This window comes from Panicum virgatum, chromosome 3K (assembly GCF_016808335.1).
Source record: "Panicum virgatum strain AP13 chromosome 3K, P.virgatum_v5, whole genome shotgun sequence".
Lineage (NCBI taxonomy): Eukaryota > Viridiplantae > Streptophyta > Magnoliopsida > Poales > Poaceae > Panicum > Panicum virgatum.
In genome coordinates this window covers 15,470,695-15,483,724 of record NC_053138.1, presented here as the reverse complement: position 1 = coordinate 15,483,724, position 13,030 = coordinate 15,470,695, and the positions used below count along the sequence as shown (strand labels likewise).

General features: G+C 48.4%; 2 protein-coding genes across 2 annotated transcripts; both read right to left on the bottom strand.

The window, feature by feature from the left end:
- Positions 1-528: 528 nt before the first annotated feature.
- Positions 529-5,912, bottom strand: LOC120700638. Its single transcript, XM_039984886.1, has 10 exons — positions 4,889-5,912; positions 4,189-4,382; positions 3,834-3,899; positions 2,008-2,082; positions 1,837-1,899; positions 1,672-1,731; positions 1,467-1,556; positions 1,257-1,364; positions 1,044-1,166; positions 529-950 (listed from the first exon to the last, which is right to left on the bottom strand). The coding sequence occupies exons 1-10, from the start codon at positions 5,835-5,837 to the stop codon at positions 825-827; spliced, it is 1,854 nt and encodes a 617-aa protein (XP_039840820.1). The 5' UTR covers positions 5,838-5,912; the 3' UTR covers positions 529-824.
- Positions 5,913-6,418: 506 nt separating this feature from the next.
- LOC120697831 lies at positions 6,419-7,170 on the bottom strand. Its single transcript, XM_039981184.1, has one exon. It carries the CDS (start codon positions 6,972-6,974, stop codon positions 6,579-6,581), a length of 396 nt encoding a protein of 131 aa, XP_039837118.1. The 5' UTR covers positions 6,975-7,170; the 3' UTR covers positions 6,419-6,578.
- Positions 7,171-13,030: the final 5,860 nt, after the last annotated feature.

Sequence of the window (13,030 nt, the reverse complement as noted above, 5' to 3'; positions counted from 1 at the left end):
GAGAAGAATTATCGACTCCATACCAGCGCCTTATCCATTGGGCCACGGAGTCCTTGATGCTACTGTGGTTATGAAAAACAACAATAGCAGTAACCCCGGCATCAAGCGACTCCGGGAATCGAACCCCAGAACGCCTGTGCACTGGCGATTCCCGGCGGTGGGAAGGATTCTGCGGTAAACGCGGGAGGAAACCCGTTCCCTCGCGAGTCGCGACGAGTCGGCGCGCCAGTCCTCTTCGTCGCCGCCGGTATCATGTGGCCCGGCCCCCGGCACCGGCAGGAATTAGACTATGGTTCCCAACGCAACGCGCAGAACTCGAATTTTGTTTCAAAGTACCATCCTCGTGTTCCTCGTAGAGTCGAATCGCACCCCTATAACCTGAAGCTTGTTGCGAGTCCAACAGCAACAGGCCAAGGAGCGGCAACCCCTATAACCTGAAGCTTGCTAGGATAAGAGGAAGCAGTTTGAAGCATTCTAAAGTACTAATTTAGATGCCTCTAAGACAAATTTCCTCCACGGAACATTAAATAGAGTCAAATTTGCAAGAGCACGAGCTCATTTTCATTGCACAAACGATGTCCCCAACAAAGCCAGCACCTACCTGAAGTTTTTTGCGGGTTTAAAAAGACTACTTGCAGCGATCCAGCGACACATGGACTGAGGTCTTACAACTTCTATTAATCAAGGCACCACTTCTACCATGGTGCTTCACCCACAGCCACGGCAAAAGGCAGCAGAGAGAAAATGCAGAGCGGCTGCATCCTCTGCTTTCTTATTGACTGTTCAAGTTCGACAAGAGAAGGCAAAAGCTTGACTCCTAGCCACTAGTGAACTGTTCTCAAGTTATCAGACACGTTTCTTGAATCCAGACCCATTGCTTGTGCGATGCTTCTCACCTCAGCGATCATCGCCACAACGTCGTTGAGTTTGTTAACAGCAGAACCGACTCCCTGCAATCAGAAGAACAACGATCAGCTACTGTCAAAGTCACATCGCTGGTTTTTCCCAAATGAGAAAAACTTCAGGTATACATTAGTGCATACCACTCCAGCAGCTCCTGCAGTTACTGCCATTGGTGCTGTCACCGAGCTTAACCCTGACGAGCACATCACTGGAATGCTGACAGCCCTGGAGATGGAGTACGCTGCGGCCAGTGTTGGTGTTGCCTGCCAATTGTAACTCAATTTCGTAAATCCGGTACAATGGAGAAACAGCTTGATATAATATGCTCACTTTTTAGTCCAGGTTTGCCATACCTTTTCAATTAATCCCAGCACTCCAGGCTTTGTAGGGCTAGAACATTTTCCACCTTCAGTTTGGATGATATCAGCGCCTTCCTCTTCGAGTAGCTCTGCAAGTCTCATCTGCAAATATGCATCGAAATTAGCCAGTTGAAAGCATGTGCAAGTTATTTTCATATCAGAAGACTTCGTGTTTAAATGTAGTGATTGTTGATGAACATATACCTGATCTGGCAGGCTCAGTGTGTGAGGAACTGTTACAGATAAGGTGATGTCCGGAAGCATCTTCCTGGTTTCCCTTGTCAGCTTCAGTATCTGAAATCAATTACACGTGTGAGTTTCTTTTGATACTCCACTTGTGGATTATGTTGCAGTAAGAGATGCACGATTAGCAAATTTAGCAGCTCTGAATAGGAAGGTCAGTGAATACCTGCTCAGAAGAGAACTCGATGCCCATCTCGTAAAAGGAATCATAGTTTCCAATCTCAACCTGCAAAAGAAAGAAGGTTTTTACTGAGGAAAATATTTTTTAAAAATGTATTTCTTTTATATATTTTATTTGTGTGTAGGGCTCATCCCAAGTTTAAAGCCTGACCATTTTAGCTCCAGCTTGTACTGCAGAATGGAACGCTGAAGGATCTACAGATGAGACGCAAATCTGCAGTACGCAATATCCAGAATGCACTAAGCATAACGAACTCTGCAGTACAACCTTAATGGAAATTACATTGACAAATTCCAATCACCCTGTGAAAGGATAGCTTACCGGAAGGGTGGTAAGGTCCAGAGTAAGCTTTACTAGGTCCTCATCACATGCTATGTCAACATGGGTGGCACCTCCCTGCAGCCATGATGTAACAAAGTTACATCAAATTTGTTATTATGACTGATGAGTAACCTTTCAGTCCAAAATATGAAATGATCATGAATATAATAGCATGTGTCACACTTTTCATATACTAAAAGTTGAGTATAATATATGTTTCCTGATCCAAAGTATGATAAGTAAACTGTCATGTGGGGCATCCAGTACCGACGTCGTCCGCGCGTCCAGGAGCAGCCACCGCCAGCGCCGAGTGGCTAGGCTTGGATTTAGGCATGCAGGCATGCAGATCGACATGCAAGGATTGCTAGAATTAAGGAGTTTGTTTCCTTTTGTTAGCAGGTCACGGGCCTATATAATTCATGTAATCGGCACTCTTTGGATCAGGCAATGAACACCTATCTCCTATCTCCCTCTCTCTACTCTTAATCTCATCTCCTTCACCATTGAGCAGTTAGGCAAAAACCCTAGCGCTCCTACCCGCCGAGACTACGAACTACGTAGTCGAGGTCCTGCTGTCTTGGGCGCTGAGGTCCTTGACAACCTGGTATCAGCTTCCAGGCGTTCCTCGTCCACCACACCACCGCCAAACCCTACCGCGCCGCCGCCGCCAAACCCCACCGCGCCACTGCCGCCTTTCCCATCCATCAACTCCATGGCCGAACCTACCTTGGCGGAGCTTGCTGCCATGATCAAGCAGCTCGCCACGAACGTGGAGTCGCTGCAATCCAAGGTTGATGGGCTCCAACAGGAGCGCACCGATACGTCGTCGTCAGGTCCCCGCGCGCTGGTCACCGGTGAGCACCACAACGATCGCCCACCCCGGTTCCAGAAGATGGACTTCCCCAAGTTCGACGGCAAGGCCGATCCTCTCGCATTCATCAACAGATGCGAGTCCTTCTTCCATCAACAACGGATCGCCGAGGAGGAGAAAGTGTGGATGGCGTCGTACAATCTAGAAGGCGGTGCCCAGCTGTGGTACATGCAAGTCCAGCGCGACGAGGGCACGCCGCCATGGCGCCGCTTCACCGAGCTGCTCAACCTCCGCTTCGGTCCGCCCCTGCGATCTAATCCGCTAGGAGAACTGATGGCGTGCAAGCGCACGGCGTCCGTCGTCGACTTCCAGGAGCGATTCGAGGTCCTGCTGTCTTGGGCGCTGAGGTCCTTGACATAAACAAATTTTGTTTTGAAACTACAAAACAATAAAGGCCCTTTCCACAGACTCCTGCCAAATTATAGTGCAATTCCTACATTTCCTTGAGAAGGTTGACATCACTAAGAACATTTTAAATGACATAAGTTGTTTACTTGTTTTTCTTAACAAAGTACACATGTCTTGGAAAATTATAGCTAGTTTAGATTGCTTCCTGTTACACATAGATGTTGACTGTATTTGAAGAGAGGAAGTTGATGATACAGCTAACTTGTTTTCATAATGACTTCTCCGTAGATATATTAATTAACATACTGGATGAAGTGCTCGATCTGGAACATCGAATCTAGGACAGTGACCTGCCGTGTAATTTGACTTTTTTTTTGTTAAAAAAAATCATCAGCGACATGATCTTAGCTTATTCATAGCTCTAGAAGACACCAATAGACAAGACAGCATGAACAAATTCACGATTGCTTTCATGTTTTAATAATACTTTCATATTGTCTTTACAAGGAATCAGACCTTCTAATCCTCTTTTTTCACATTATTCAGTCTCAAAGAAATCTGCAAGAACAAAATAATAAACATTGAAAGATAGATGCATCATCAACACCTTATCTGCAGCTGTGACAACAGATGCAACACTGCTCCTGTCGAAGTTTTGTAGCCCAGAGATGATCTGCATAAGACGGTGGCTATCAGCATTCAGTAAGGAAAACCCATCCAACCATATAAATTTCGGTGGCCATATGCTTCAACTGTCCACTCTGAAGACGGCAGTACATCTACAGATTTCTAATGCACTGAAAGTAACATGTGAAACTTGCTTCCATCCTAATGTCATGTTTGGAACGCACGCATTTCACAAATATTTTATTGGAAAAAAGTTGAAACTCGTGTTCCAAATGGAACGTAAACGTTGACATCAAAAGATTGATAAGGTGAAGGAGACGCATAGAAGGATAAACCTTGAGAGCCCTGTTCTCGCGGAAGGCCCTGAGGACGGCGTCCTTGTTGGCGGCGTCAGCAGCCGAAGCGCGCACGGCGAGCAGTGGTCGTGGTGCTCGCCGCGCACCAGCTCGGTTCGCAACCGGCTGGCACTTGGCAGCGGTGAAGGACGGGGCATGGAGAAGTCCTAGTGACCCCGGTGCTGCCATTCTTGCTCAGCTGCTCCTCTGACCTCTCCTGCTAGCCCTGTGCTGAAGATTTTTGAGAGGGAAGGAGAAACGGACAAGATGACACTATGCAGAAACGGCCGGGTGTATATGTTATCCTCGACGGTGCAAATATCTGTGTGACACTTCAAATATCTTATAAGGTTCAGCAAGAAGCCCCTTGGTGTTTACAGTCCTTGCAAACTAGTCCAGTGCAGTTTTTTTTTTTTTGAGTTAACAGTGCAGAGGTTTTCAGTTGAGGTAGTTGCTGACTTGCTGTGGTGGTCTATTTGACACGTTGGATGTCTGGTATCAACAAGCAGGAGCGAAATGACAAATTGGCAACCCCAAATCAGCAAGTCAAGCTTAATACATACCGAGTCACTGACATAGTCTATGAACAGTTGATACAAGCTCCTTAAACCCATGGCCCCAAATTTTATTCAGAAAAAAATATAGAGGTTTTCAAATCCAGTGTGGCATTCCGGCGAACATCTTGCCTGCAGCCTGCCTTACTTGCCAATGCCGTTCAGGCGCTCAACGACGGTGATCAGTCCCTGCAAGCTCAGGTCGCCGTCGCCATTGGCCACCATAGCGGTGAACATCTGGCGGTACAGCGCGGCTCCGGGCAGCACGTTCGCCTCCTCCTGACCGTCCCCGACCTCCAGCGCCATGCCGAGATCCTTGACGATGTACCGCACGCTGCCCCCGTACCCGAACTCGCGGCGCAGCACGCGGTCGCCGAAGATGTCCATGACGCGCGAGCCCGCCGCGCCCTTGGACACTGCGTCGAGGAACAGCGGCGCGTCGAGCCCCGCGGCGTTGGCGAAGGCCACGGACTCGCCCAGGCCCACCACCGCGCCGGCCACCGCGATCTGGTTGGCGATCTTGCTGCTCTGGCCGCTGCCGGGCGCGCCCATGTGGGTCGCTGTGCCGAGGTGGGCGAAGAGCGGGGCGAGCCAGGCGACCACGGCCTCGTCGCCGCCGGCGAAGATGGCCAGCGTCCCGTCGCGGGCGCCGACGTCGCCCCCCGAGACTGGCGCGTCGACGGCGTAGCAGCCTGCCGCGCTTGCGGCTGCGGCGATCTCGCGCGCGAGGGAAGGGGAGGAGCTCGTGCAGTCCACCAGAACGCCGCCAGGGCGGAGGCCGGCGAGGGCGCCGGTGGTGGGGTCCAGAACCACCGCGCGGACGTCGCCGGGGTTTCCGACCATAGTGAACACCACATCGGATGCAGCAGCCACGGCCGCCGGCGAGTCCGCGAGGCTCGCGCCAGCGGCGACAAGGCTCTCCGCCTTGGCCGGCGCGCGAGCGTACACAGTGACTGCGAACCCAGCCGCGAGGAGGTGCTTAGCCATGGCGCCGCCCATGACGCCGATGCCGATCCACCCGACACGCGTGACCCCCGAGCGCGCCGGCCCTGGGAAACCAAGGGCCGCTGCATCCAGCTTCCGCTCCTCCTCCATGATCCCCTCCAGAGGTGCTCTCAACTCAAGCTACCAATTTTCCAAAGCTTCCTCGATTTTTTTAAGAGGAGGATGCGAAGTGGAAGCGGGAGAAAAATCAGAGTGTTGGGAATGAAAGAAATAATAGCAATCCCATATTCCCATTTTCTTTTTTTTGCAAGGAGACAACGACAGCAATATTATGCAGAAAGGTCCTGTTTGATTACTCACGTTAGGGAGTACTAGTAAACTTTGACAGCTAATTATGGTATTAAATAAAATTATTTTCAAAACCAACTTCACAACTCTGCGCTAGTGATCCTGAAGAATCTAATTAGGTCTTTGATCACGTAATTAGAGAATGGTTACTGTAGCATAACTGTAGCCAATTATTAATTAATTACCGTCATTAGATTCGTCGCGAAAAATTATACTCATCTCTAAAAAAATTTTTGCAAATAAATTTTATTTAGCGCTGTATGCATACGAGATTCTTTTTGCACTAAAAATTCAAAGTGTGAACCAACCAAGGCCAAGAACTCATTGGGTCCAGTCTCCTAGGACGCAATTTCTTGAATCACAGCATCCAACAACACGAAAAATTAAACTAATCAACGGCCGATGGACATTGCGAATTTTCATTTTTGTAGGGAGATAATTTACAGCAAAATCAACGATAGAAGAACTGAAGAGGAAGGGAAAAGATGGCGTTTTTGTTACACGCCGGCCAAGTAGCGGTGAAAGGGGGAGAACACAGACAGCTCAGAGGTGGCACCCGCAGCAGAGGAAGAAGCACGAGAGCGCGAGGCCCAGCACGACGGCCTCCACGACGTACATGACGCGGAACGCGACCGCGTCGACCACCGCCGACGCCGAGCCGCTGCGCAGGCTGAGGGACGAGAGCCCCGGGAGGCGCTTCCACCGCAGCGAGCGCGACAGCGACGACGCCAGCCTGGACGCGCCGCCGGCGGACGGGGCGGCCAGCCTCCACCGCCGGCTCCGGGGCAGGTAGTCCCGCGGGATGAGCTTCTTCAGCCACCCGCCACGCGGCCGCGCCGGGCCCGCCGCAGCCTCGGCGGCCGGGGACATGGGCGCCGTCTCCGAAACAGAAACCGCCCTCGCCGCCGCCGCCACCGCGTCCGCCTCGATAATTGCCATTGGCCGCGCTGCCGCCGCTGCCTTCGTGGGGGGTTTGGTTTGGCAGGTGAAGACCGGGTTTTGGTTGGGGGAAACTGGGTAAAGAAAGAGGTGTGGGGGCAGTGGGAGGCGACGTGCGCTGCTGCTTCTGCCTGCTTGGAGCGGGGAATTGGAAGCGAGACCGGGGGGAATATATGGGAGAGCCGGCGGAGGAGGTTTCAGGTTTCTGTTTTGCGCTCTACCCCGCTGAGTTTCCATTTCCTTGACGGTATGTCCTTGACATTGCTTTGAGTCCAAGGCAACAGTACGGATGTTTTTTTTTGTTTAGGGGGCAAGATCAGAGACGTTGGGGACAGCCGGACAGCTCAGGTCTTGTTTAGTTTCCTTCAAAATTCCAAAATTTTATAAGATTCTTCATCACATCGAATTTTTTAACGCATGTATGAAATATTAAATGTGGCTAAATAAAATAACTAATTACACAGTTTGTCTATAATTTACGAGATGAATTTTTTGAGCCTAGTTAACCCATGACAGGACAATAATTACCTAATACAAACGAAAGTGTTACAATACTTTACACTCAAAATTTTATGCATCTAAACAAGGCTTTAGTTTTCTTACAAACCAGTAGGTTTTGTACTTTCTTTTGGAAAGATGTACCTGTGAAACTGAACAATTCAGTCAGCGAACAAGCGACATGTGGGTCTCGACTTCGGCTGTACTAGGAGTCTACCACCACTCAGCTACAAAAATGTTTTGCACAATCCTTGGTTTTTTTTTGAAAAAATAGAGCTTAAAACCTAAACCTCAGTAGATATAACATTTTCTTGTGTGCTTGCATACAGCCATACATTGGACTAGTACTCCCTCCGTCCCAGAATATAAGCATTCCTAGCTATGTTTCTAGATGTCCAGGTTCATAGCATCTCTAATGTATCTAGACAAGTACTTGTCCAGGTACATAGAAGATGCAATGAATCTAGTACATAGTTAGTAGAAATGCTTATATTCTGGACTGAGGGAGTAGTGGAAAGCACGGCGTTTCCCTCCACAAGTTTGGCGAGGCGGGGACGCAGGGTGCGAGCTGCAAAACGCGACGCTTTACAACTGTCCGCTCCATACCGCTACAGCTCTGCCGCAGCAGAGCAACACGGACAGCTACAGCGAACGCGAGCCTTGCACCGGCGCCCAGCCCACAGCGCGCAGGGCGAACCCCGCGGCGGCTGGAGCCGCGCTGGCCGATGGCACACGCCGCCGCGGCCGGCCGGCCGCAACAGTGTTGCCTCGATCGTTTCGCTGTGCGCGTCCGTCCCCGTCCCTCTCTGCCTGCCGCAGTTTATACTTCGCAACAGCCGCGCTCACGACTCGCGCGGGAGGCCGCCCATGACATGAGGCGGGGGCAGTGATCACGTACGCGCCCCCACGCGACCGCGGCAAGTGGAGCCCCGTCGTCCGGGCAGCCCCAGATGGAGGCGGTTGAGAGCTGCGTGTGCGAGGCTGCGAGCTAAAGAGCGGTTTGGTCATGGGCCGCGGTGGGCGTTAGCCGTGCAGCATCTCGACGTGGGCTGTTGCCTGTGGGCGACTGATGACCAGCCGTTGCCCTGCACGGCACCCCCTCGACCGCGACTGAGAGAAGCTACGGCGGCGGTTGGCGGCAGATCCGATCCAGCGGCGGAGCGCGAACGGAAGGAGTTGGGCGTCGGGTTGGTAGCCCGGGTGGCGACCAGCGAGCATATTCACTTGCTCGCGTCGGCTGGGGCACCAGCTGTTGAGAACGACTTCACTGTGCTACCTCTTCTAGAAATTGGAGCGCTACTACCGTTCGAACCGTTGGAGCGCTGACAAATACTGGTTGTTCATTTCCCATTATAATTTCCCTACCAGAGTATTAATGGCATCGTTGATGGATACATTCATCAGCTTCTGATGATGAGCATGCAAAGCATATAGTACAATCCAGAGCTTCGGACAGCTGAGTCTCTACCCAAAATTCCCAACGGATCAGGACCAGTTCAAGGTTACAGTTAAGCAGCAACAGTTAAAATATACATATTTCCTCCATTCTAAATTATAAGACATCCCAAGAATTTTGGAGAGTCAAAGCAATTTCAAGTTTGACCAAGATTATAGAGAGAAATATAAAGATTTATAATATCAAATTGATGTACTATGAAAATATAACTAATAAAGAATCTAATAATACTTAGTTTATATAATATAAATATCATTATTCTATTTTATAAATTTGATCAAATATAAAAAAAATTGACACTCCAAGATTATTGGAATGTCTTATAATTTAGAACGGAGGGAGTACATGTGTTAGTCATTGTGAAAGGCGAACCCATATAATAATAATGCGATTTCGCATTCAGAGACGCATGCCAAGCAGGAACCAGCCCCCTCCGCCAATCACCGGACTAAACTAATGTGCTGTAGCCGTTAACAGATACTACTGCCCATCCGTCCATAGTTGGCTCAGCCTTGGGAGCACAAAATTTCCTGCTCTTTCTTTGCCATATAGGCGGACTGGCCAGAGCTAGCGTTTAGAACTTTAGAAGAGAAGAGACAAGACAGGTTGCGGCATTGAGTGCTGGAAATTGGACTGGAGAATCATCACCACGCTTTGAGGCGCACCAGCACGAACATCCCTGACACTAAAAATTGGCCTAACAAAGCAGCAGTGCAACCGTGTTGATACATACATATTCTCCTACTCCTACAAAGGGAAAGATAGATTAGATTCACACATGGGTGCAGCTTTTGCTTTGCAGCTTCCAGTACAAAAAAAAACAAGGCCATCTTTATCTTATTATTTGGCCAACAAACGGAATCTCCACGTTCGCTCTCAAGGTTTAGAAATTCTCATATTAATCGGAGAAAATAGAAAAATAAAAATTACCCACAACTGCCATTACGATAAAAAATAGCCTAAAATATCCATGTGCCTAATTAAAAATTACCCACCAATGTCATTATGAAAAATTAAATATAAAATATCATTTAGCTATGTATCAGTTACAAATATATACTATTAATAAAAATTAAAGTTAACAACAATCAATCAAAATAAAATAAAAATAAGAATAATTATCTACATAATATTATTAAAGCTCAAAAAATCAAATTATTATTATAGGTGGATCATAGTTGAATTGTTTTAATCAACAATAAGATATAATCTATTATCTTATTATTTGGCCAGCAAACGGAGCCTCCACGTTCGTTTTTAAAGCCTAGAAATTCCCACGTTAATTGAAGAAAAATAGAAAAATAAAAATTACCCATCACTGCCATTACGATAAAAATTTGCCTAAAATACCCCTATGCCTAATTAAAAATCACCCACCAATGTTATTATAAAAAAAATAAATATAAAATACCATTTAGCTATGTATCAGTTACAAATATATACTGTTAATAAAAACTAAAGCTAACAACAATCAATCAAAATAAAATAAAAATAAGAATAATTATCTGCATAATATTATTAAAGCTCAACAAATCAAATTGTTATTATAGGTAGATCATAGTTGAATTGTTTTAATCAACAATAAGACATAATTTATGATAATGAACAGGATGATGTATGGTAAAAAAATAGTATAATCTTTAAATAAGGATACAACGACATGCAAATTTTTTGAATTTTCAATACTAGCCGCGTAAATACATGGGCTATACGCCTAGTTATTCTATATTTCTATCTGCATTTTTCAACGCAACCAGAGGATTGCACGGCATAATTGTCGTACTGAAAATTGTTCCAGACCAAGCCGGACAGGTGTAGGGTGTATTCTGCAACAACTTGTTGAACCTGCACACAGGGGAGGGGGGGTGGGGGGGGGGGGGGGGGTGGAGGATTCCTGATTAGGTGTGACCAGCTCGCCACCTCGCGGACGAAAGCGAAGTTAACGAGCTGCGGGGAGATCGCTTTGTTTCTAGCTGTGGGAGAATATATGCCCCTTGCGAAACCAACAACGATTTTCCAACGCGAGTGATGGTCACAATCACGCCCTCCTTTGCCAGTGTGTTCGTCTCTGCGCTGCATATACGTTACACGATTTCCTCGCCTTTTTCCTCCTCTTTTAGCGAAGGAATATGTTCTGTTAATCTTTCTCGGATTTAGACTGCGTGCACTGGCCTGAAACCTGCTGCACCGGCTGCACGAACCAGGGGCGGGCAGAACGAGAATAATGCGTGTTTGACATCGGGGGAGTCTGAAAACCTTAGGACTGAAGCAGTTTCTAGTTTCTACTTCCACCCGTGGTTCCGTGCACCTTCTTCAGCTCGGTGTATAGTACAGAGCAAAAAAAAGGATCGGTATTCTTTTGGAAAAAGAAAAGGGAAAAAAGAGAACAAAAAAAAATAGCACCAGTCTTTGCTGAGCCAACTGCATTGCTTTAGCTTGTGGGGAAACAAAAGGCAAAGCTCGGAGGGATGCACGCGGCCGGGACGTCGACGCCGTACTCGCTGGCTTCCATGTCCGGGGCCTTGAGCTCCAATCCAAAGTGCAGCCTGGGACCAGAAATCACGCGGCGTTCACGCTTCCCCCCGTCTCTACTCTCTAGAGGTCTCTAGAAAGTTACCCTTGCTGCCGGCTCTCCCTTTCTCTTTCGCCGGAGGGACGGAGTGGCCGCGCGGCGCCGCGTGCGCCTAGCATAGGATGACGAGAAAGGAAGCACGGCATGCCGGCATGGTGGTGGTGGTGGTGGCTGCCCTTTTTCTTTTCTGCATTTGCGTCTCCGGACTCCGGAGTGGTGGAGACCGGGAGTCATCTAGGCTAGGCCGCCTGGAGTCTTGGCGATTGAACACTCATGCCCATATTCGGAATTCAGATGAGTCTCTCTCAACTTTCGTCAGAGAACAATTCAGATTGATCGGGCACGTATCTGAAAACCCGCTGTTAGAGGCAAAGCAATCAGCATAAAGTGGCAGATCATTCCGAGGAAAAAGCGCTATGATCGCTGATTTGTTTCTGCATTAAACATTTGTCGTCTGTCTCGGAATTCGGAGGCCGCCCACTAACATCAAGTGAAAAGAAAAAATGGGGAGGCTCACTTTGCTGCCCCGAGCACTGAACAATGGGGATTTGGGTATAATGATGGCGGAGCACGAGCGTATACAGCACTTGCCCACCGCTGTTCTGCTGTCTCCATGCCCGCACGCTTAGTCATCAGGACAGGGGAGAGGCGTTTCCTGCTCATGATGGATGGTTGTTGTTAGGAGAACCAATGGCGGCCGGCTGCTTAGCAAATCTTAATCCATAGAGGCTGTGTGCCGAGCTGTGTAATGATAAACCCAGTTCCGGTAGTAAATTATGATTAGGCATGGCCTGGTGCCTGCATCCTTTTTTTTAAAAAAAAAAAAGCTCCCGCATCCCATATTGGACGCCACCTTTACCACTATGAACAGGTGATGCACTGTTCAGATGTAAAGAGTAGACATCGTCTGCCAAGCTCAAGCATAGTGCAGGTAACAGCGTCCATCGATGATGCTTTAGGTCCATGCTGTCATATATGCACCCGCAGCAGGCAGGCTTTCGGCAAAGTTCAGGGACCAAACATTAAGGATGCTTTTTGGACATGCTGTCATAGAAAGTGGCCACAAGAACAGGTACAAAGTTTGGGAGATCGGTCTGATGACGGAGCATGGTGTCAGGCTCTATTTCGACAGAGCTTAATCAGGAAACGCGGCCCCATTTGCAAGCTGCTTAGTTGCAGAAGATAACTTTTTTACATCGTCGCCCCGGCAAAATGAACATTTGAGGCCGAGCCCATGCATTGCTTGCGCCCCGGCAAAAGGAACAAATCGGACCAAACTGCCCCAGTGGGTCAATGGTACAAGGAGGATTGGCCCAGAGCGACGTTCTGTTGTTTTGGGCCACATTATGGGCTGTAGCCATGCAGAGCGACGGATATAGTTGGGCCGAATTGTCCGTCTCTTCTTGTTTCTTCTTCTTCTCCTCCTTCATTTTTTTTCCCTTAATAAAGCGATCGCTTCCCCCTCTCGCTAGTCTCTCGTCATTTTGCTCCTTTTACAACGAAGCAGTAGATTAGTGTCGTGCAGCACAC